Source organism: Anopheles bellator, chromosome 1, assembly GCF_943735745.2.
Source record: "Anopheles bellator chromosome 1, idAnoBellAS_SP24_06.2, whole genome shotgun sequence".
Classification (NCBI taxonomy): domain Eukaryota; kingdom Metazoa; phylum Arthropoda; class Insecta; order Diptera; family Culicidae; genus Anopheles; species Anopheles bellator.
The window spans coordinates 24,566,972-24,589,337 of record NC_071285.1 but is presented as its reverse complement, the minus strand read 5'-3'; the positions used below and the strand labels follow the sequence as shown (position 1 = coordinate 24,589,337).

General features: G+C 46.5%; 5 protein-coding genes and 1 long non-coding RNA gene across 9 annotated transcripts; 5 read left to right on the top strand and 1 right to left on the bottom strand.

The window, feature by feature from the left end:
* The first annotated feature begins 242 nt into the window (after positions 1-242).
* LOC131216658 (histidine-rich glycoprotein-like) lies at positions 243-1,311 on the top strand. The gene has a single exon (XM_058211211.1). It carries the CDS (start codon positions 599-601, stop codon positions 1,307-1,309), a length of 711 nt encoding a protein of 236 aa, XP_058067194.1. The 5' UTR covers positions 243-598; the 3' UTR covers positions 1,310-1,311.
* Positions 1,312-2,543: 1,232 nt separating this feature from the next.
* Positions 2,544-5,993, top strand: LOC131215017 (3-hydroxykynurenine transaminase). Of its 4 annotated transcripts, none has more exons than XM_058209389.1 (6): positions 2,544-2,650; positions 4,235-4,491; positions 4,550-4,968; positions 5,033-5,128; positions 5,186-5,434; positions 5,506-5,993. In XM_058209389.1, the coding sequence occupies exons 2-6, from the start codon at positions 4,243-4,245 to the stop codon at positions 5,681-5,683; spliced, it is 1,191 nt and encodes a 396-aa protein (XP_058065372.1). In that variant the 5' UTR covers positions 2,544-2,650; positions 4,235-4,242; the 3' UTR covers positions 5,684-5,993. The 4 variants fall into 4 exon arrangements, with proteins under 4 accessions (XP_058065372.1, XP_058065374.1, XP_058065371.1 ...); XM_058209391.1 differs by having other exon boundaries at positions 2,560-2,650; positions 4,189-4,491; XM_058209388.1 differs by lacking the exon at positions 2,544-2,650 and adding an exon at positions 3,258-3,401.
* A 586-nt stretch (positions 5,994-6,579) lies between these two features.
* Positions 6,580-8,875, top strand: LOC131206873 (translocating chain-associated membrane protein 1). Its single transcript, XM_058199462.1, has 5 exons — positions 6,580-7,027; positions 7,268-7,456; positions 7,527-7,858; positions 7,932-8,041; positions 8,385-8,875. The coding sequence occupies exons 1-5, from the start codon at positions 6,890-6,892 to the stop codon at positions 8,747-8,749; spliced, it is 1,134 nt and encodes a 377-aa protein (XP_058055445.1). The 5' UTR covers positions 6,580-6,889; the 3' UTR covers positions 8,750-8,875.
* A 473-nt stretch (positions 8,876-9,348) lies between these two features.
* On the bottom strand, positions 9,349-10,048 carry LOC131206882 (uncharacterized). The gene is made up of 3 exons (XM_058199474.1): positions 9,910-10,048; positions 9,639-9,833; positions 9,349-9,558 (listed from the first exon to the last, which is right to left on the bottom strand). The coding sequence occupies exons 1-3, from the start codon at positions 9,968-9,970 to the stop codon at positions 9,455-9,457; spliced, it is 360 nt and encodes a 119-aa protein (XP_058055457.1). The 5' UTR covers positions 9,971-10,048; the 3' UTR covers positions 9,349-9,454.
* Positions 10,049-11,873: 1,825 nt separating this feature from the next.
* LOC131216558 (uncharacterized) lies at positions 11,874-15,200 on the top strand. Its single transcript, XM_058211078.1, has 5 exons — positions 11,874-12,179; positions 13,789-13,874; positions 13,960-13,996; positions 14,095-14,191; positions 15,028-15,200. The coding sequence occupies exons 1-5, from the start codon at positions 12,122-12,124 to the stop codon at positions 15,185-15,187; spliced, it is 438 nt and encodes a 145-aa protein (XP_058067061.1). The 5' UTR covers positions 11,874-12,121; the 3' UTR covers positions 15,188-15,200.
* Positions 15,201-18,260: 3,060 nt separating this feature from the next.
* LOC131205340 (uncharacterized) lies at positions 18,261-21,754 on the top strand. Its single transcript, XR_009156740.1, has 3 exons — positions 18,261-18,495; positions 18,565-18,644; positions 21,153-21,754. It is a non-coding gene; the product is annotated as an uncharacterized LOC131205340 (long non-coding RNA).
* Positions 21,755-22,366: the final 612 nt, after the last annotated feature.

The following is a 22,366-nucleotide window of genomic DNA, read 5'->3' as shown; positions in this document are numbered from 1 at the left end:
CTTTATACGCTGTTTCGTCGAAACTGCAGTAAATGAGAAAAGCCTTTATTTTTGCCAGGCCCCGATCCGTTGCTGTCCCGCAGCAAGGGACGCATCACTTTTTCGCCGCGGTGTTCATCTGGCCAGCCGAATGATAGGCGAGTCCGGCGTCCCAGACTGGCACGACAAATCGATCGCACGCCAAGCCGTCCCTGTCGCACTAGCTCCGTAACGAGTCCGAGTGTGCAATGCGTGAACCAACTATTGCTGGAACCAATTGATCGAAAGCACAACATAAAAACGGCCCAAGTCACCAACTGGGCAATTGTCAGCTCTCGGCTCAGCTGCATTTGCATTCAACGGTAGAGAAGGAGTGAACGGTACGGTTCAGTAGCTCTCCGGTATCGATATAAATACGTGGTAGCAGGTGCACGACAGTCAGTCGCCACAGCTCGCCTAACCTGCCTCGGGCACCAGAGGGGATTGTCCTGGATCGAAACCAACGTGCTTGAGTGCGTGCCCGTGATTCTTCCTCGTGTAGTGCAATCCACGATCTGTCTGCAATCGGACTGCACCGCGTGCGGTGCGTGCTAACAGGACAGTAAGCAACGAGAACAGAATGAGAAAAGTGTGGATCCTGGCGCTGCTGGCGTTAGCGCTGCTGGTGACGCTGGCCAGCGGGCACGAGAAGAAGAAGGAGAGTGGCTTCGAAGAGAGCGGTGGCAGTGAACATGGCGGCGATCATCACTCGAAAAAAGGCGACAAGGGCGACAAGGGGTACGAGAAGAAGCACGGCCTGGAGAAGGCAGAAAAGGGCAGCAAGGGCAAGGAGGAGCACGAGTCGCACTACGGCGAGGAGGGCGGCCACAAGAAGGAGAGCCACGACGAGGGCGGCCACTTCAAGAAGCACCACGAGGAGAAGAAGGGCTCGAAGCACGGTAAGAAGGGCCACAAGAAGGGCCACAAGAAGGGCTCGAAGACGACCGGGTACCACCACAAGTCGCACAAGGACGACTACCACAAGGAGCACAAGTTCTACGACGATCACCACAAGGAGGGCCACCATAAGAAGTTTGGTGACTTCAACGAGTTCCATAAGAAGGCCGGTGGCGATCACAAAAAGGGCGGCCACCACGAGTCCGCGCACAAGGAGGACAAATACGCGAAAAAGGGCCACTCGGACAAGGGCCATTTCGATGACGAGCACAAGGGCTGGAAGCACAAGCACGGCCACGAGTCGCACTTTTCGCACAAGGACAAGTTTGGCAAGAAGGGCGGCAAATCGGGCGGCAGCGAGCATGGCTACAAAAAGGGTGATGGTAAACATTAAGGAGCGAGTGCGAGAGAGAAAGAGAGAGAGAGAGAGAGAGAGAGAGAGGGAGAGCATGGGCATACACAAAACCGTGCGGCCACTACCACGTACTAACCTCTTGCGGCGCTCTGTTAGAATCATTTCTAATCAAGTAGATCTTTTTAAATAAATCATGTTTTTATTCAACTTATTCAAAAGTCGTTACGTCGCATCGTTCAGCTAAATTAATCAACCTTGGGGCACGCAGTTAAGATCCTCGATACTGCACCGGCCGGGTTTCGATCCGCGGGCCGGTCGAAGCGAACCTCTCATTGATTTTCCAGTGCGGTTTTTCCGACTTCCTCCTGCCACAGCCTCTATCGGTCCTGACCCGTACTGAAATCGTGCCATTAGCCACCAGTTCCGATCAGATCACTTGCACCGGATTAATGCGTCTTACCGGGATCTGGTCGTGGTCACTTCCCAAAAACAGTAAACTAATATCTGAAGAATGGCACAAAACAAGCGACAAATAACTCACCCGTTATCCGCCGTTTGCAGCTAGCAATAAAAGCCAAAATCTTGCTATCACGCCACATCTGCATCTGCTATCTGCGTTTTAGCACCCCGCAGCGCATCCCAAAAATAAATATGACGGCAAAAGATCATTTATGGCACGTGGTTTAATATAATTTATGATACCACGGAGCCACCCATGACGGTGTTTTCGGGGGATCTCTAAACGAAAGTCTTCCCGAGTCTTGCCTCCAGTAATTCCGTGCCTTCGCTGTAGGTAAGTAGTAGTCGCTAAGGCGTTCGCTGATCGCTAACCACGGTGTGACAACAAGGGCGAGTGTTTTACGCGAAAGACAATCTAAAAATCGTCCGATCGATTCTGCAATCCAACGCTGCTGCTACTGTCATTTAGATTTTAAGGCATTTAGATAAACCATTCCGATAGACATCGAACAGCGACAGGTAGGGCGCAAGTCGCAGTTAACACTCCCGAACAGGCTATTTGGCTCTTAGGATCACAAGGGAATCCCTCGATCCTTCAGCATCAGCCCCTAAGGTAAGCGTCAGCACTGCATCAGTAAGGTGCGCTCGGCACCTGCCTGATTGATGAGTGAATTATAGCCCCCGGCACTACGCCAGCTAATCAGCGGATGATGATTACCGATTGGTGCAATCACGAGAAATGCATCGATAGAACAGATAGCCGATGTACTAAAGGGACTGTTGTAGCAAGGTGTTTGCTGCAGATCCCATAAACGAACGGGCCGTCGATGGAACCGGTTGCTCTTCAAGCTTCGCCCAAGCTACAACGGTTCCCGGTGTCAGTTGCGTAGTTTTCAGTAACTTTTCGAGTGTCCGGTGATTGTAAGTGTTTATCGTTAATTTGGAACAACCATCTACGCTTTGCGCAGTGCACTAATTTCGCCGATCCCGTCATTTGCCGTAATTCCTCACAATCTTGTGCGTTAATCCATTCGGCTTTCATATGTTGAAATTCAGTCATCATAAAGCAAAAAAAGTTGCCGAGGGTTTTTTTTCTGTAGATATCTTCTGAAAACTACTCAAACTGCAACTCCCAGTGGCAAACGTTGGTGGTTCCACTTCATGCCACGAGCCCCCGTAGCAAGTACAATAAAACACTCACTGCCTGTTTCTCGGAAAGCATTATAAAACCTAACTATTGGGCCCATAAAGTGCTTCGTTGCAGTTGGTCGCAAAAGTCCCGTGTGGAGTTCCCCGAAAGAGAAGCTCTGTGAGTCGTTGACAATCGTTACACTGTACGACTTACAGAGAAAAAAAGGGTGCCCTAATACGGGACCAAAAGTCTGCCTAATGCACAGATAATAGCGAGGCACTAGCTCTCCTCTACACGGAGCCTTTTATTATCTCGCCACCGGACGATCCTCTCGCGACGAAAAGGGACAGTAATGTGACAAAAAACGAGGAATTAGGTTTCTAATCAGTACAACGAGCAACTTTGCTTCGGATCACCGATCATTTGGCTTTGATACGTCGCCTGGCTCGGAGTGCGCAGTGTGTGTGGTGTCAAATGTGTTAGAAACTCTTCCCTCTTTCGGCGAATACGATTTCGATCGACCACCATCTCTAGAATCAGGTGATTTAAGTTTCAGAACGCACTTTACGTAGGCATCTAGTGAAGTATTTTAATTTTTTGTGTGTTCATAACCTTCCACAAAAACGTTGCCTTAAAGCGTTCGGAATATACGCAACACGTGGACATAGAATAAAACAAAACAACAGGGAACAGGAGATTTGCTGAGCTACATTCTTAGAATCCCAGGGCTTACGGGTCGCAAAAACAGTGTTTGTGTTTAGATTGTGTTTAGACCACCTTGAGGGTAATTTCTAAGCCAAACACGGCAAGAGGCGTAAATAGATTCAAGTGGCCCCCCAAGAAAGCTGAAGTACGTCCGGTGAGTGGCTGAAACACTTGAGCATGTCTCAGTTTAGAGGTAAATTCCACACACTGTTTTCACCAGCAGCCCCTGCGTGGCTCTGCTGAACGCCAGAGTCATTTCGATTTGAACCCTCAGGACGATCCCGCTTTTGGCCTATCTGTCCTGTTCCTCCCGTCCTTTGTTTGATAACGAGCAAACCCTATAGCAAACGTGCCCGACCGATCGGTACTTTTGATCAAATTGGTCCCGTTCCCGCTTATCACCCAGCGTCCTTGATGATCAAGCGGCATAATAATTGGCCAAATGTTAGTTTCTGGTCGCTGTGGTGTGGTTCAAGGGTGATACGCCGCCAAAAACTGGCTGTTATTACAGGGTCGACGCAGTTGTCGCACTATTTGCGTCGCGGAACCAACGAATGGCCGGAAGTGGCCATTTGGGTCATAATTAACGTACAGAGAATTTTTTTTGTTATTGCCAAAGCAGCGCTTTGAGATTACGCGACACTCTAACGCCTATCGCTCGGTTACAGCAGAAGCAATGAAGTTCACGCCACCACCCGCGTCACTCAGCACGCCGCTGTGCATCCCGGAGAAGATCATGATGGGGCCGGGCCCATCGAACTGCTCGAAGCGCGTCCTCACCGCCATGACCAACACGGTGCTGAGCAACTTCCACGCGGAGCTCTTCCGCACGATGGACGAGGTGAAGGACGGGCTGCGGTACATCTTCCAGACCGAAAGCCGTACTACCATGTGCGTCAGTGGATCGGCCCACGCCGGCATGGAGGTAAATGTATACAGTTGTCAACTGTATACTTTCTTAACTTACTTTTTTTTCTTTGGAGGCCATGCTGTGCAATCTGCTGGAGGAGGGCGACCGGGTACTGATCGCCGTCAACGGTATCTGGGCGGAGCGGGCCGTCGAGATGGCGACCCGGTACGGGGCGGACGTTCGCACGATCGAAGGCCCTCCGGATCGACCGTTCAGTCTGGAGACGCTGGCCAGAGCCATCTCCGAGCACAAACCCAAGTGCCTGTTTCTCACGCACGGCGACTCGTCGTCCGGTCTTCTGCAACCGCTGGAAGGTGTTGGGCAGCTCTGTCACCGAAACAATTGCCTGGTGGTGGTGGATGCCGTCGCATCGCTGTGCGGTGTTCCGTTCTACATGGATAAATGGGAAATCGACGGTGTGTACACCGGCGCCCAGAAGGTACTCGGTGCGCCACCCGGCATCACTCCGATTTCCATCAGCCCCCGAGCACTGTAGGTACAGGGTTTGGACGAGGCACAGGCGCCGGTTACAACAACTTTCCGTTCGTTCTTCCAGTGAGGTGATCCGCAACCGGCACACGAAACCTAAAGTGTTTTACTGGGATTTGCTTCTGCTGGGCAACTTCTGGGGCTGTTATGACGAGCCCAAACGGTAAGAGGCTCCAATGGCCTGTGGCGGTGTGGCAACTAATCGTCTTTCCCTGGACAGCTACCATCACACCGTGGCATCGAATCTGATTTTCGCGCTGCGTGAAGCGCTGGCGCAGATCGCTGAAGAGGGCCTGGAGTCACAAATCAAACGCCGAATGGAATGTGCCCAGGTCCTGTACGAGGGCCTCGGGAAGATGGGGCTGGACATATTCGTGAAAGATCCTCGCCATCGTCTGCCCACCGTAACCGGTATTATGATCCCGAACGGAGTCGATTGGTGGAAGGTGACCCAGTACGCAATGGACAAGTGAGTAACCGAGCCTCCGGTGCTATCAGGGCAACGTGGGGCAAGTTTTACGTTTTCCATTTGTGTTGCAGTTTCTCACTGGAAGTGCAGGGAGGTCTAGGACCCACGTTTGGCAAAGCGTGGCGCGTTGGCATCATGGGGGAGAGCTCGACGATACAAAAAGTAAACTTCTACCTCTACGCATTCAAGGAATCCCTTAAGGCAACGCACCCCAACTATATTTTTGACGACAGCAATGGTTATCACTAGGGTGCGGTGCCGCCCTCCGGTGTAGATCATCTTGCTGCTGTCCCAGCCAATTCGTACGCGTGCATGATCGCGTATGAGGCATCGGAGATGCAGAGCAAACAATTATCTGATGGAATGGTAAACCATTTTCTGTTATTATGAGTATTGCAGTACTCGTTAGATGAAACCCTTGGTATGCGCAGTTATAAATCAAAATGCAAAACTATGGTTGTGGGACCGAAACAAAGCTTGGTTACGGCACTTCTACGTTACCACTTATTTCGAGCATATTGATATGGAACACATTTCCAGCATGAAACTCAATGTGAGATTGGAAACTGTTGTCAAATATAGCAAACTAAAACTTCTTCAGTGGAAAATACGTTTAATGGATACAATTTATCACAAAAACAAATCCCTTTCAAAACAAAATCCGAAATCAATTTATGGGCAAAGGCCCATAAATTTCATATAAATTGCTAAAAGAGTCAAGAGCCGAATTGAAATTTGGAAATTTGAAATTTAGGTTCTAGTTTTGGCTCCTTGAGAAGGATTTTTTGTTGTCGAAATAAAACGCCTGAAAGTAGCCAATCTAAATGATGGAATTTGTTAAAAAATTTCGTTCGTAATTAAGCAACACAGTGGCAACATCTTATATTTTGCACGATATGTTCGGTAATTTCAAAATGTTTCCTTTTCTTCAAAAGTAGTAGAAATCGATAGACAAAAAAACAATTAAATAACCGACAAAATGCGCTGGCGAACGCAAATGTCATCCGAGAGGCGTTACTCGAACTGACACTTCGCTCGGGTGTAACGGGTGTAACGCAAGAGAAACTTCAACGTGGAATAAATTCGACACGTAGGAGAATTGTTGTTGATAGGTCATTTCGCTCGCACCAATTGCCGCCGCTGTCCTGTCTCTGTCCACCGCAGCAATCCTAGCAATCCTTTACCGCACGGAACGGAACGTCGGCTCCGGGATAACAACACACAAATCTGGAAGTTTGCGGCACAAGTACACCCTTTGGTTCGAGCCGGGTTATCGCACAAATTCCGAACGAAAACCACTTCCAGTGCAACCGGTGACGCTTAGGATTGGAGTGGTGCAAACTTTCACAATCCGTCGAAATTGCCATCCCAGTGAGCGTGTGTCGGCGCGCGACCGCCTAGTGATAGAGCAAGGAGCAGCCGCGGTGCAGAATCTGGATACGAATTTATCACACAATGGCCATCAAGCCCGGCATGGGAAGGAAGTCTTCCAGCAAAAATCCTCCCTTCTTCAGCCACGAGTTTGTAATTCAAAACCATGCGGACATCGTGTCATGCTTCGCGATGATCTTCGTCGTGGGAATTATGCTCCAGGTAAGCAAGCGGGATTACCCCGCTACTTGACTTCGTCTGATCAACAAAGCAAGCTCTCTCCAAATGGCACAACGATGTTTGCACTCAATCACGATACAGCTAGCAACAGCACATCGTAGCACGCTTAGCATCGTAACAACAAAAGTGCCACGTAGTGACATACTTTAGGCACTTCAACCGTGACGCAGAGCAAGTTTGAAGATTTTAACGGCCTGAGCGGTCCGATTTTTCTATTTTCAGCCGACCCAATCCGTAGCTAGTACCTTCATTGCCTTACGCCACAATGTATCCGGAGCCGATCCAACGCAAGAGAACCCGATGGGGGTCCAATACCTGTATACGTCCGGCTGGAAGGACGCCTGTGCCGTGTTCTTCTACACCCTCATCTGCATCATCATGCACGCGATCCTCCAAGAGTACGTGCTGGATGTGAGTATTGAGCAACAATGGCCACTTTCCGTTATTGTCAATGCTTACTCCGACACGCTTTGTGTTTCAGAAAATTTCCAAAAAACTGCATCTGTCAAAGTTCAAACTGTCGCGCTTCAACGAGTCCGGCCAGTTGGTGGTGTTCTATGCGATGTCCTTCCTCTGGGGGCTGGAACTGATCGTTCGCGAGCAGTACGTTGGCAATCTGCAGCGGCTGTGGGAAGGATACCCGGAGCATCCAATGATTTTTCTGCACAAGCTGTTCTTCATCATCCAACTCGCCTACTACGCTCATATGCTGCCGGAGCTTTACTTCCAGAAGGTGAAACGAGACGAACAGAAACCCAAAGTCCAGCACGCACTCGGAGGACTTTTCGTCATCGGCACGGCCTACTTCCTTGGGTAAGATGGTTGTTTCGGAAGAGAAGCGGAAGCAGCATCGCATGGCCCTATCTATGGTTGGTTTACTCCGCAGATTCCAACGCATCGCCCTGGTGCTTCTGACCCTGCACTACTTCTGCGAGTTCATTTCGCACTCATTCCAGTTGATCGACATTTTCGACAAGGAGGAAAAATTCACGAAATGTAAGTTTACCGGCGTTTTGTCGATCGCAATTTCATTCTCTCGCTTTGATAACCTTGAGCACGACGCCAAAAAGTTCAATCCCGAGTTCCCTTTCACTTTTCGTGGGCTCAATTTCGTTGCGTAACGTGCTCACTTTCTGATTATTTCTTTGCGATATGACGGTGGGAGTTCACGAAGCAGCCTGTGATGACTTCTGTCCCGTAAGCCGTAATCATTGCTCCGGTTCCTGTACCGAATTTGAACCTACGTATTTTGAGTTGGTGTGCTGTGTGTTGTTGTGCTTAGAGTTTGTCAAAGTCTTCCCAATAAATATTAAACTTGTGTTTCCTTGTTTCTTTGCAGTGCGCTTGGTTCACAACGTCTTGTTTATTCTTACGCGCTTCGCGACGATGGTGCTGGCCCTGCTCACTCTATTCTACAGCATCGAAAACATCACGCAAACCACGCGTGCATTGATGCTCTCCATGGTGTTTGGTCTACAGGGATATTTAATTTTCGATTTCATTTCGAACGTGCTGCGTTCGAAACGGGAAAGCTCTACGGAAGAGCGCACCAAGGTCGCGGCTAGCACAAACAAGACTGAAAAACCCAAGAGACAGAAAAAGAGGGAAAGCGATCTACCGGAAGCGGACCAAAACTCGGCCCAATCCTCACCCTCCGCCAGTGGTGCCGCTAGCGGCAAGGCTCGTAAGGTGAAAGCCAAGTAACGAGCATCTCCGTTCCAGGGCGTCGCTTTTTCCATCCATAGTTTTGTGGCCGCCTCGGGCTTACCTCCGAAGCAAGTAATCCAACAACATCGTGCTATCAAGTCGCCACGATGCCCGACAGAAATGTCCGAAGGCCTACTCCCGACATTAGACGTCCAACCGTTTGCAAACTTTGATTCTTTGTTTTCGCTCAAATCTTCATTGCGCCACTACGCTTTTGCAGATTTGTTGCGTACCCGGCAACTTCGTACAAGCGTTAAGAATTTTGCTCATTTCCGTTTCCTTTCCGGCTCACTGCGACACCGGGGGAGTGCATTTATCTTAAAGATAGCCTTTCATTTGAGGCAGATGAAAGTGACGTGATGCGTGTTCCTGATGCCGCGTGTCCAATAATTCCGTTTTTGTTTCAGCTCAAGTTTTGAACAGATATTTTTTGGAAGCGATATTCTTCTTTTCATTCTTTTATGAAGGTAATAATAATTGCAAAAAAAAAACAATCGAACGCGGAATTCTAGGCTGTGGTTTCCGAAATGCTTCAATATCACATACTGAGCTGCTACGGTGAGTAAAATCACAAACTTCCTTATAATGTCACAATGTATTGTGTTGTAATAACGATCAAAACTAAAAAGCCATGTTTATTGTTAACTTTTCGTAAATTGCAACAAAACTCGCACCTCCCGGTCGGTTGCTTTCCGCAACGGTCTACGGCTTATCGCCCTTCTTTTCTACGCATTTTGCTTTTCCTTTTTCGTCGTAAACACAGCTTTTGGTGACCCATCCTTGGTTCCCCTTGAACTGTGACGGATCTGTTCCGAAGGGGGATTTTTGTGTTTAGTACACATTTTCGTTGCTGTTGGTTGGTTCCTTTAACAAAATCGTCTCATACCTGGCATCAAGTCAGCAAAATCGCCCCGACTGAAGAGACCGCCCTGTCCGAAGCCACCGAGCCCCTGACCCTGGCCGCCACCGAGCTGCGATCCCTGACCCCAGGTGGGAAATGTTGGAAATCCGTAGTTTACTGGTCCCTGAGATCTACGGGCACGGTGTAAGCTGTTCCACAATCGATCACTCGCGGCTTGGCCTATTGAAGTAGATCAATTGCAACAATAAGGTTCACCAAAACCAATGCACACGATGGGCACAACAACCTCACTTACCATTGGCTATTCCCACCACGAATAAGCTTAGCACTAGTACGAAGATGTATGCACACTTCATGATTCGATTGCAAATCGACACTGAATTACCAAACGAGAACGTTTCGGTGTCGCCCAGAATGCTCAATGTCCAGGGAGCGGTAATCAGTATGGCTTCAACATACTATCATGCGAGTCTCGTCGATGTTTTGCATCTGAAATTCCCATCCACCGCAAGTCCGTTGTCAAAATAAACACATTCAACGATCTTCATTATCACGCAAGGAATATACGTACACCGCTGGCATCTGCTGGACAAACCATCGAATTCATTGCGTGTGGGGAAATCGTGGAATAGATTATGATCCTGCTTCACGGCACGGCGTTGGGGGAAAATATTAGTGTGAAGTAGCACCGTCACACACTGTTCCTATCAGCCGAATTACAGCTGTATTGCAGGGCGCCGAAACATTTACCAATCCATCAGTATTCCAGTTCTCGGAAGCATACAAAACAATGCCTCCGTACTGAGAACATCTGTTGCTTGGCTATTCGGGGACGGTGTGGTCACAATGGTGAATGAAATGAGCCCAATTAATGACTAAGCCATTAATGACCATCAACCAATAAATCGAATTTTTTTCGTTCGATTCAGCTTCCATTCGAATTCATTTCAAACATAGCCTATCGAGCCGAATGAGGTTCGTCGCTTAAGTAGATATTGGAGCAGGCATGATGTCTTTCTCGAGCCGCCTTACGACAAGCCGGCTCGTGACGATAACCGGAGGGAAGATAAACAAATCCATAAATTCGATGCTTTGGTGTGCTTTAGAAGAATTCGATATTATACCAACATTGCACTATATACTTTATTCTTTGGACTTTTGGGAAAACGACTGTAACCAGTCCCTACGCCATATTCCGATTAAGGCCACTTCAACAAACACGCTTCGTGTATATTAAATAAGAAAATCAAAAATCGAAAGAACCGTTAAAGACAATAACTGTAACTGCTTTAGAAAAGAAACGGCGAATAATTCGGAACATCGGTTAACATATGTCTACTGCCACAAAAAGGATTTACTTTCGATGGGCTAAAAGAAAGCATCGTAAGCTCTTTAAACGACTTTTTTTTTATTCACTTTCGAACTTTTTAATCTTCGAAGTGTTAGTCATATGCAAACAGCTGAAAGCCTGCGATTAGCAGTTTCATTGTCGACCTTTTCTCGCCTTCACTAAAGGTCAAACGTAGCCTGGATGGCGAAACCGAGCGCTGGTCTGTGACCTGTTTCTGTTTTGCATAAATACCATGCAGAGTTCAAGCAATGCGCTGCCTAGAGCATGCACAATGCATACCTTTGTGGAGCAGCCGAATTTGTTGACGACGAAGAACAGTTATGCTAATGGCTGTGTTCGCGGCCTAATGAGACTGAACTGTCTGCGTGAGCTTCGAGCGTGCGCAAAGAGGAGCTGAAACCTGCTGCGATCCGGGTGACTTCCCGAGCATATGCGCATGCTCGGGTTAGTTACATCCCCCCGAGATGACGAGTTCGATTCATGGCAAGGTAAGAATGAGATACTTTGTTTCCGAGGAAGATGACCACTAACACGACGAACGGACGGCACCATAGGGCGACTGGAAAGCGAAAACGGCGAGTTCCCGAAAAAACGCGGAGAGAAGACGATTCAGTTCACGGCGTAGCACCACACGCTGGAATGCCACCGGAAGAAAAACACGAAAACCCGCCAAAGATAGTGTCTTCCATTCGAGACCTGTGCCACAGCCACAGACTAAGAAGAAAGAGAGAGAGAGACAGAGAGAGGGAGAGAGGGCAAGACGACGATGCCGACTGCTTCGATACCCGGAATGGCTTCGCGGATCGTTCGCGATCGTGTCAAACCGCGGCCGAAGACAACGACGGCGGCGGTGGATCTCGGCTATCCCACAGATGTTGCCCACGGTGGATATGTATAAAGTTTCTTGCCACTACACCGGTTTCGCCATTGTTAGTCGAACCCTGAAGCCCTGAAGAGGTTTCTCGTCGGATTGCGAGCAACTTGCCGAGACTGTGCCCCCCGCAGAAGGTGAACTGCCAGTGAACTTGACCTCTTGGTCGTTGTGCGCCTCAGCGAGGAAGTGATTTGAAGCAGAGACAAGTATTTTTAGCCCTTGTGAACGCACCTCAGGCTGTGACTAATATCGCGAGGGGCTCGCCAGCAAAAAGCCTACATCATGAACTGTTACGCGGCCGGACTTGCCATGGCGCTGCTGGTGATCGCAGTGCAAGCAGGTGAGCCAATAGGCGAATCATACGGATTGGAATGCATTTCGGAACTTTAAAGCGCCTGCAGAATCCCTGTATTACTTGAGCCGATGACCAGAGTCGGAGTGCGGGAAGAAGCTGTCCTCTATGTTTTTGTCGGTCAGCAACGATAAACAGCGATGACTGCGCCACAGAACGGGAACTGAATCCGGTTTTTCCTTTGGCCAAATCGTACACTCTTATACGTTTACCTCACAAACACACGATGGCATTGCTCACCTGCATCAGGGAGCTTTAGTTCCGTTTCCCTCTGTGCTCGGAGTCCGAGTTCTTTCGGTAGGTCATCGGAGATGCTCACGATACACGCTCTTGTTTCCGTCGTCGAATGCTGTCATCGTTCCTCGGGGCACCAAGACGGTGGTTCCAACGGCACACACAAACCCCCGAACCGGTGCTAACCAGTTTCGCTTCGACATACGCGTTTGTTGCATACGTGAAACTTTGAGTCGCTTCAGCATGGAATTACTGGTTTTTCTACTTTTTGGTGTTAAAAGTTGAATTTTTGTGAAACCCAACTCCCTTGGGTTGGGTTATCCCCGGACGGTGGCCTCCGGGCTGCTGCTGCGCGGACGTAAGATTCGTTTACAGGTTTGTCACTTTTCAACATGCCGAGAAGATGATGATTTCATTCCAAGACGAGTGGTGCAAAGTAAAGCGCTGCCCAAGAGTATAATGTAATGCAAAATATTGGTGGAATAGTTTCAGGATTACCGAGGCTAGTTGCACTATTGGAGATCCTTCGAATAGTTGATGTTAATATGAAAAGATGCCAAATACTGAGCCTCGATTGACCGATACGTGTACACTTTTTATTTTAATACTTCTGATACTTCGTTAGATGTAGTTATCAAGTCATCAATTGTCCAGGGGTTTTGTACGCATTTAGGTCATACGTTGCAAGGCAGTTAAACCTTTGTAAATCTTTTGTGCGCCTTTCACTGTTGGAGTGTTTTATCCTCAAAAAGAATATTTTGTGGAGAATTATGCTGTACATTTTTGCCCATATTATTTTTATCCAATATTACTGGATACGATTCAAGCACACCCTAATATGGTGGTGTGGTTTTAAAGGATTAAAACTTCAGCATGCATGTCGCCGTCATAATTAGCCGTAATTAACTTACACAATTTTGCCAATAGTCTGCGCCAATTTTGGATCGACTGTATCGGCCAGTCCTGTTCGGTTGTGTAAGGCATCCGTCCTTTTTTCATCATCCTCGCCTTTTTCGCGTCGTGCCATTATGCAACTGTTACCGGTGACGATTCCGGTTTTTGGCAAAAGTTGACAAAAGATGGCAAACCCCACAAATGGGGTTGTTCACAAAAATAAGTGTATCTGAAAGCCTTGCAGAAACAGAGTCATTACATCATGCGACAGTGAAGGTGTATCATCTTAGTTATTTGGTTTCGCCCGCGAAGCTAGGCCTTTCCTGACCCTACTCTTCCGTTCCGGTTGTTTACTATCACACTCCGCGATCGGTGCTTCATCTCGTAGCGGATTGGCACGGCCACCGAAAGCTGAAAAAAATAAACAAGAAAACAATTCGTCTACTATGGCTTTGTTGTTGATTTACAGAAACCGGTTTCTACGTGCCCAAAGCTTATTATACGATCGACGAGAACGGCTACCAGTCGCCGCTCATCTACATCGACAGTATTCCGGTGAGTAGACAGGAGGAAGAACTCTGCGGTGGCCTTGTGGTTCGAGGGCAGATATTAATGTGATGTGTGTTTGTCTGTTTAACAGCAAGTTTTCCACCGTGCCCGGCGATCTGCTCAGCTAGGTAAATAGGCAGACAGCTCAGCCGCTGCTCACCTTGTACTTGTGTGGGGTCAAACTGTTACTTGATCTAATGGTGTCCCTTCTTTCGCTTGAACACAGTGCCCAACTTTGGATTTCCCGTCAACTTCCCGAACATTCCGTTCCCGAATCCGAGCCAGGGTGGCAACTTCCAGTCGGTGTCCATCACCAGCGGAGGGTACGTATAGTGTGTGGGTCAACGAGCACGGTATCCCTTGTGCTACAGCTTCTCTAATAACTGATTTCGGAGCAGACCTAATGAAGCCCATAAACCGTTTCATTTCCGCCAGTCCCGTCTCCGTTAACGAAGACCTGGTGGAATGAAATATTTAAAACCCACCGTGTGCTCCATTGCCGCTGCCTTGAGTGCAGCGGTAGCAAACAGTCCGCCAACATCCCATCCCGCAACGATTCCACACTGGGACTCTAGCTACTTTCGTCCAGGCTGTGGGTCGTCTCGTGCAGCTACCGGCAAAGGCGCAAGTCGATCATGCACTCACTATCATGGCCCCGCTACTCTTGATGGCCATCAATTTTCGCCTGCACTGCAATTGCCCATTGCAGCGCCCACACTATTTATAGACATCCTGTAGGACGAGCCGGGATCCTCCGTTAAAATGGCAACTTCCCCGGCTGGTGTAATGATGTAGCCCCTTCTTTTCGGACCTCTCGCATGGTGCACTCTTTTATCATCATCAGAGCTAATGTTCGTGAACAACAAGCCATCGCCGGCTAATTACACGATGAGCTCACCGCTCGCGCCGGCGAAGCAAAAACTGGAAACTGACCCAAGATGCCAGCGGAAGATAATTTTACTCGCTTTGCTTGTTATTTTACCCCGGGGCGCTTGATCTGGGCTCTGGTCTGCGGAGGTCCACACTGTTGGCGATGCTCGCTTTATAAGCTAAGTGGTCCATTTGGCGGGAACACCACATTGATGAAAATAGTTTTTAAGTTTCTAGACCCCTACCAGACACGGGCAACATTAACGCGATTATGTTCTTTTCGGCGCAGCTCTGGCGGATTGAATAATCGGTTTGACGAGAACGGACAATCGGCACCCGCCGCAACCATCAACACGTTCTCGTCGCAAAACGGGCAGGTCACCCACCTGACACACCACATCGATAAGGATGGCAAAGTGACGACACATACGAACAAGAACAAGAACTGAGAGGATATTCATGGACCACACATGAACCCTAACGGCAGTATCGAAAGCGGCAAAAGCACAATAACTCTTTAATTTTCCGAACGAACTTAAAGTTTCCCAGGGGCATTCAGCCAATTGATCTGCTACTTCCGGTTCCTTATCTGGTATATTTTTGCTGTTATCTTTTGTTTTGTAACTATTTCTCCGGAAATCACCAGCGGTCACCAGTATCACCAGCGACCACACTCTGTGAAGGGGTTTAAGTAGGACTGTACAACGTTTGATACATTTTTACTAATAATATCTTGAATTAGGTGGGTGAATTTTGTACCAACTACCGGACTGAATGTAGCCCGAGCGGCACTGAACACTATGAACAGTGTGAGAACATAAAAATAAAATAAAATTTACGAAACGAAATCTTGTATGGAACGATTTCTTCCTTCGCCAACTAACGGTCCGAATGGTCCGTTTCGGAGTGCCAGAGCTGGCACCGAGGTTTTCGTTCTGCTTTATCTGCTTCATATAGAAACTGAAACAAATGAGTTGCATAACAAAGATTACAAACAATGGTTATAGTAAGTACAAAAAACTCCTTTTCATCAATTGATAATAATATCTTTAATAAATTGGTTTGTTATTGATCCTACTTTCATCGATGAAATGCAAGACATATCGTCAAGGAGCTGTCACTAGTCGGCTACACGAAGCGTGAAAACTAGCGTAACATTAATTTGTAATGTCAAAACGTTTACGCTTCGTGTGGCAGCAAAAATATAAAAACGAAACGTGAAACGTGTTTACGTTCGTGTTTTTGGTCCAAGAAAATAGAAATAGAACAGAAATTAATTGATTTCTGAATTTTTTATCTGTTTTTCCGATTTTGTTGCTATACCAGCAAATAAGAACTTGAATTATCCTCTGTTTGTAAGCAAAGCGTATGAAAAAAATAATTACGCTCGGGTTTACGCCTCGCGTGAGCCGTAAACGTTTTGACAGCGCCACAGCAGTTTGGCATTAATCGTTAATGTCAAAAACATTACGGAACACCTCATGTAGCCCCACAGTTACGCTTGATGTAGCCCCACAGTAACATTTTTTTAGCACCGTGAACCATGTCGGCACTTGCAACGGATATAAATTGAAAAATAGAAAACAAATGTAAATCGCCAAAGCCATCAAACAAACCTCTACAACCATGCCAAGTAATCAATAAAAAGTCATAAACACTATTACGAAAACTTAAGAGACGAATGTTAAGGGCGGTTTACACGCTGCGATCTGCAATGCAATATCGCTCGAAGTGACATCTCCGGAGACGTCATAAATGTCACTGCCGCGGGTGGAAATCTGAAGACTCGACATGCAATTTGTGAACAAATTTCAAACAAGTGCCAGTTTGTCGGTTGGACATGTTGGAATCAGCCATGGAAGCAACACTGTGTTGGTTTGCCTTACCATTGTGCTTTTCGGTTAAAAAGCGAAAAAAGAACGTGCGAAGAGGTTACAGTGTCGAGGAAATTGCTTTTAAATGGCATCGTATGCCTCCGCCTTTTTATTCCGATCACTATATTTTTTATTTTTTAGTTGCCAAAGACATGGCAGACTTTCGTAAATTTTTATAAATTCAGTTACACACTTTCGCGAACGTTGACGAAGCGTCCAAAATATAAATAAGAGGCCAAAACAAAACATCAACAAGTCAACCGACAAACTGACCCTGTTTTGAAATTTGTTCACAAATTGCATGTCGAGTCTTCAGATTTCCACCCGCGGCAGTGACATTTATGACGTCTCTGGAGATGTCACTTCGAGCGATATTGCATTGCAGATCGCAGCGTGTAAACCGCCCTTTAGGCCATTACGACTCAAAGTCTCTATAATGCATAAGAAAAAAAAACTATTACGAAAACTAAACAAATCACCGTTTTACCGACCTCGAGCACACAGAAACATTCATCAGTTTTCTTGGAGAAAGCAGTTTGCTTCATTGTTTAAAATTGGCTCCATAGAAAGTCGAAAAGATAGCGACGTTGTACACCGTTTTCCGTTACAGTTTGAAATGGAAAGCTAGCAGAGTTTCGGACGGGGACATAATTCGAGCAAAAGTTATAGTTCGGCGAAGGTATGCCAGCTCGATTCGATTCTCCGGAAGTGCGAAATTCCAAGTTTGCTTTTTCGCTCTAGCGTCAGCTATCTCTTTCCCGTTCGAGCTTTGTCCCTGAGAGAAACGAAAGAGAAAAACAGAGACCGGGAACGCGAATCGGTACAGAGAAATCAAATTTGAACGGTGAAGAGTAGACTTTAACGTTTTCCCGCTTAAACATTGCCTTTCGTCGTGGGAGGTCGTCGCAAGGTTTGTTACCGCGCACTTGAGCGTTACTCAGAAATCAGAAAAGTGTGTGCTGTGCGCGTGTCAAGACTTGTCCGGAAAAGAAGTGGTTCCGCGAAATTTGGAATCGAAATTCGGAACATATATATGTCGGATATATAATTATTCCGAATTCGGAATAAAATGTGTGTATATTCGAGTATATTCGCTGAACGGTCAACTCTCTTCATGAACAGTCCTCGCGGTTGCCGGCCGGTAAGAAAGTTTGCATAGTATTTCTTTTTGTCTAACCTGAGTTAAGACATACGCTAATGTTACAGTATAGTATTATGGCGAAATTTAAAGTTACAAAAATGTATGTAAAGTGCTTCGAAAAGTAGTGTCTAATAATGCAATGATGTGCCTAATGTGTTTCTTTTGCGTTTTATCACAGGGAGTCAGCCATTTTGTTTTACGTGTGGCTCGAATTTGCTGCCTTCACTGCAAAAATCGTGGACAAAGAAAATGTAATGCGTCATCACCGCCTGCTTTTGTACAACTTGCCGAGTTTCGGATAATCGAGTGCTCTGTGCGCCGAAAACTCTACTTCAGCGCTAACTGCTCGTGACTCGATGGATTATTTCTGCAAGGAAAATAGTTTGGTAAGAGTAAATTGTTCTTTTCCGGTAAGTTTGACCTAAACGCTCATGTAGACGTATCCATCCTATTTTTTTTTTATTGATACGTTTTCAGTTAATGCTTCATGAAACACTGCCGTTGGCTAGGTGAACGAATTTAGTATAATTGCAAAGAACAAGCATGTTCTCTTTCGTTAGCCAGTTTGTTACGGACGGGACCGGATATCACTTTCATTCGTCGTTAGCGGAGAACCGACGGAGTGGTGCCAACGCGCGACAAAAGAAGCCAGTCTGATGGCGCATGGAACAGAGCTCAGGCTGAATTGGGTTCTTTGGTTAGACGGTTTGTGGTTTACATTTTAAAGATACAAATAATTTAGGTACGTTCTTCGACCAATCGTTTGCCAACGTTAGTTCCAGTTTACTTACACTGCTTCTTTCATTTTTAGAATACAATGTCTTTTACGTACTGCGCGAAATATGCCGGTCGGATCTTCCACGTCAGCACCAGAGCTTGAGCTACAGAAAGGTAGGATTCAATTGCACCACTAGGAAGCTTAGGTAGCTTGCCATGATAACTATAGTAATTATATGAGCAAGTAAACGGCCGCCATGGATTATTTTCGTTTAATGTGAGGGACAATTTTTAGTATTAGCGCCTGTTGCATCTATAAATCGCTACCGTCGTTAGGAATCAAATATTATTTATTTAATACCTTTGATGAATCTATGCTTCTTGCTAAAATTGGAACACAAAGGATTATTCGTCGTTCTATGTATCCTCTTTCATAATTTCCAGCGTTGGCTACTAAGCACCTTTCCTTCTGTATTGATTTTATTATGGTTCCGTGTTATATGTTCTCTTTGTAAAAGCACTTGTTAAGTATTCTGATAAAATTATCGCATGTTATCGCGGTGTCGCAATGGTGAACGATGTTCTCTCTGTAAAAGGCGCAGCACAGGTGTAGGCGCGCTGTTTTCGTTAGGTCTCTCGCAACTGGCATTCGGTGCTACATGATGTAGTTGATCCAAGCTCAATCTATTTCCTACACGAATATGTCTCAGTCATGCCCATAATCCTTACTCGGGACATTGGCAAGGTGACCGAATAGGTCTCACCCAACTTAGATTGCACTTTCTCTATTACTTTCACAATGTTCGCCGAAACAGCAAATTGTGCAAAAATCCGACCATCCCTACCATTGCAGAAGTCTGACACCTACTGTACTATCGGATCCAATCGAGCGTGTAAATCACCTCTTGTTTCGGAGTAATGACAGTATTTTCGTCTCAAGTTTCCCTACATTAGTTCTAGCTACGTAATTTTTGCTAGTTTTGAAATTCAAGCCATTGCCAATCTCAGCCCTTGCATTACTCCTGACATCGGCACTAACTTTTCCCACGTCAAAATTATTAATAATAGTTTGAGCTTTACTCTCACTATGAGTCCTGATTATTTTTGATAGTCACTGTAGCAAAGGTAGCAACTCTCCCAGTGGTCTCGCTCCATGAAGGCACCTCAATGACCGCCTTTGGTAGTGAAGCTCTCAAAGTGGTTATGGTGTTGCGTAGAGTTGTCTCCCACTTACGATCCAATACCACACACAGTTCCTTTTTTAGAGTCTCAATGCCTGGCATCCTGCTGCTGCTGTCCTGGCATGTTGATTAAGAAAATTATTGATCTTCGATTGCAGGTTGTGGTTTGTTGTACCCCCATGGCTTTCAGTGCTTTCTTGACGGTTTGCACTTAATTCCGTTGCTTGTCTGTTAGTAGCCGGATGGAAAGGTTCAGAGAGTGGTACTTAACGCCACTTCTGTGAATAAATAACCTGAAGTCGTTGGAATTGAATTGAGGATCGTTATCCTCTGACTAGTGCTACAGGTACTCAATAGGCGGCAAATAAAACAGCAAGGATGTTTTATGTCGCAGGCATTGTGGTAGAGTTATTGATCGTGACTTCAACCCAATTGCTGTACGTATCGAGGACTATTAGCAGTTGTTCGATAAGCATTCTGTATGTAATGGGGCTGCCCGCGTGACCTTACCGTGCGAAACTCGTCGGTCACAGATGATCTCGCGTGTCACCTTGTTGTTTTCGTGGACTACCTTCGCGGTTGAAGCTACGCTCTGTGACCTAACCGTAGGCCCGTTCCTCAAACCGTCAGGCTAGACACCTGGTACCTCTGACAGCTGAGGGCTGGACCACTCGGACCACTCGGACCACCGGACCGTCAGGATAGATCACCTATTACCTGACGGTGGGAGGCGCGAGGAGATAAGTCCCTTCCTTGGAACGGTTTCGTCAGAGTGATGCCAACCCAGATAGAAGGAAGTCAGTCTCCGAAGAGAACCGGATAAGGTATCAAAAATTTCTTTCTTAGGGTAAAGAGAACCCGACTCAGGCGTTTTACTTCCAAATTAGAAGTGATTTTATTCGCAAATTTGCGCGCCTTATATACCTTAATTCTAGAGCCCCGCACCAGCCCGAAACCCCGAAAGTACTGACGCTACGCGCATCGCGATCGATCGCGCGCGCCGACCGTTCAAATAGAACCGCTGATGACACTTTTCCTGTGGTCGTTCGCCTTCCATACCGTGTTTGCTAACGTCGCGTTGCTTGTTGGCACTTGCCGCTATCACGGAAGTACCAGAAGCTAGAACTGCTGCTGACGCTTTTCTTTCGTGGTGTTCGCCTGCCCTACGGCAGTTACGAGCTCTAGCTTGCGGCTTTCGTAACACCGCCCCTAGTAAGCCCCTTTACAATAATAATAGAACGCCACTCTCAATGTCTATACTTGTTATGAATTCTACTGCTAGACCTATTCGCTGGCTGGCTAATCCGTCTGATGCGTTTCGCTAGCTACTTTAGGGTAAATGCATGGGACAATTCTCGGTTTGTTCGCGCTGCGACGCTCAATGTTCTCGTCGATTGCTATGGCGGCCGCGCGCAATGACTCGGTGTTGGATGGCGATCCTCGAAAAAAATGCACGTTGTGTTCATATTGCGGTTCGTTCTCTCGCTTTTCTCTGCTTTAGTGCCGTATTGAGAGTGGAACCAATAAATCCATCGGCGTGCTGTGCGGATCGGGAATGGAGGATCGATATCGATTTCGATATACTGATGTGGAGCTTTATGTGCGGCGTGCAATCTCATCACAAAAATCTTTCTACAATGGTTCATTTGTTCGTAATGGCAAAATTTGCGCGGAAGCGTGGAAGAAGGGTGGTCCAAAAAACAAATGAGAACAAACTCCTATGCCAAAAAAATTTCACTCAGGAAAAGAAATGGGCAGAAGACAATCAAACGGAATTGAACGAACATATGAAGACATTTCGAGGTAAAGAAATGCCTAAGGCAATACAGCGAAGGAGTGAACCTTATAAATTCTTAGTAAGTAACATGATTTTGTTTGTGTTTCGTTTGTGATTGTCTACGACTTATCGCAATTGTATCGCGGAAAAAGTTTGTATTTTGTTGTAGTTGAAGGGGCATAGCCATAAGTCATCACCGTACTGGAAGAAGATCTGCGCCCCCTTTTGATTTTTTAGTAGATCCTAAATTATTTTCTGAAAACGTGTGGGAGCAGCACAGAGATGGAAAAGACCTGAAGTGGTCATTCTATCCAAAGACATTACAATTAATTTGTGATGCAATCATTAGTTTAGATCCCGGCTACTTCATTGAAGACGAATCGGCACGTTACACATACACATTCCAACAGTTCCTTATAAAAATGAAAAGGATGGTAACGTTTCCAAAATATAATTTAAAAAAACATTGACGGTTCATCGTTCGTTATTTATTTATCATTCACGTATACTTAATAATATTACTTGCTACTCAGCAAACGATTCGGAGCGGAGCCAGCGGATGAAAAGATGTCTGTCCGGGCATCCAAACTATCGAAAGCTTACAAATTATATCCTCCAACTTATAGTATTCTTCTTTCTGCAATTTCTTTTTGTTGCATGTGGCAAACACATCCAAACCTATCGTTTCGTTAAAAAGATTTTGCGTCAGCGTTAGTTGTTCATCCAAAGGGCGGCCGTAAACCCTAAACGGCTTTACTGAAGCCTTAACAAATTTGACTACAACCCCACGCACGTGAGTGCTCGATGGTTTGGCAAGAAACCAGCCATCCACATCTTGTGTGTTAATGTAAAAGTTTTTTCTTATGTGAACCCCGCTTCTTGTCACATATGGGAAAATAGTGGCGTTGCTATTATGGCGTCGCTGTACTCTTTCGCGA

What these genes read in the sequence shown, in the direction of transcription:
- LOC131206882 (XM_058199474.1), bottom strand. Translation starts at nt 9,970, where the DNA reads ATGAAGTGTGCATACATCTTCGTACTAGTGCTAAGCTTATTCGTGGTG. An exon ending in CGTGGTGGGAATAGCCAATG is followed by an intron (nt 9,834 to 9,909) that starts GTAAGTGAGGTT and finishes CTACTTCAATAG; the next exon opens with GCCAAGCCGCGAGTGATCGA. An exon ending in TTTTGCTGACTTGATGCCAG is followed by an intron (nt 9,559 to 9,638) that starts GTATGAGACGAT and finishes CCTTCGGAACAG; the next exon opens with ATCCGTCACAGTTCAAGGGG.
- LOC131215017 (XM_058209389.1), top strand. Translation starts at nt 4,243, where the DNA reads ATGAAGTTCACGCCACCACCCGCGTCACTCAGCACGCCGCTGTGCATC. An exon ending in TCCATCAGCCCCCGAGCACT is followed by an intron (nt 4,969 to 5,032) that starts GTAGGTACAGGG and finishes TCGTTCTTCCAG; the next exon opens with TGAGGTGATCCGCAACCGGC. An exon ending in ACCCAGTACGCAATGGACAA is followed by an intron (nt 5,435 to 5,505) that starts GTGAGTAACCGA and finishes TTTGTGTTGCAG; the next exon opens with TTTCTCACTGGAAGTGCAGG.
- LOC131216658 (XM_058211211.1), top strand. Translation starts at nt 599, where the DNA reads ATGAGAAAAGTGTGGATCCTGGCGCTGCTGGCGTTAGCGCTGCTGGTG.
- LOC131216558 (XM_058211078.1), top strand. Translation starts at nt 12,122, where the DNA reads ATGAACTGTTACGCGGCCGGACTTGCCATGGCGCTGCTGGTGATCGCA. An exon ending in GGTGATCGCAGTGCAAGCAG is followed by an intron (nt 12,180 to 13,788) that starts GTGAGCCAATAG and finishes GTTGATTTACAG; the next exon opens with AAACCGGTTTCTACGTGCCC. An exon ending in TCTACATCGACAGTATTCCG is followed by an intron (nt 13,875 to 13,959) that starts GTGAGTAGACAG and finishes TCTGTTTAACAG; the next exon opens with CAAGTTTTCCACCGTGCCCG.
- LOC131206873 (XM_058199462.1), top strand. Translation starts at nt 6,890, where the DNA reads ATGGCCATCAAGCCCGGCATGGGAAGGAAGTCTTCCAGCAAAAATCCT. An exon ending in TCGTGGGAATTATGCTCCAG is followed by an intron (nt 7,028 to 7,267) that starts GTAAGCAAGCGG and finishes TTCTATTTTCAG; the next exon opens with CCGACCCAATCCGTAGCTAG. An exon ending in TCCAAGAGTACGTGCTGGAT is followed by an intron (nt 7,457 to 7,526) that starts GTGAGTATTGAG and finishes TTTGTGTTTCAG; the next exon opens with AAAATTTCCAAAAAACTGCA.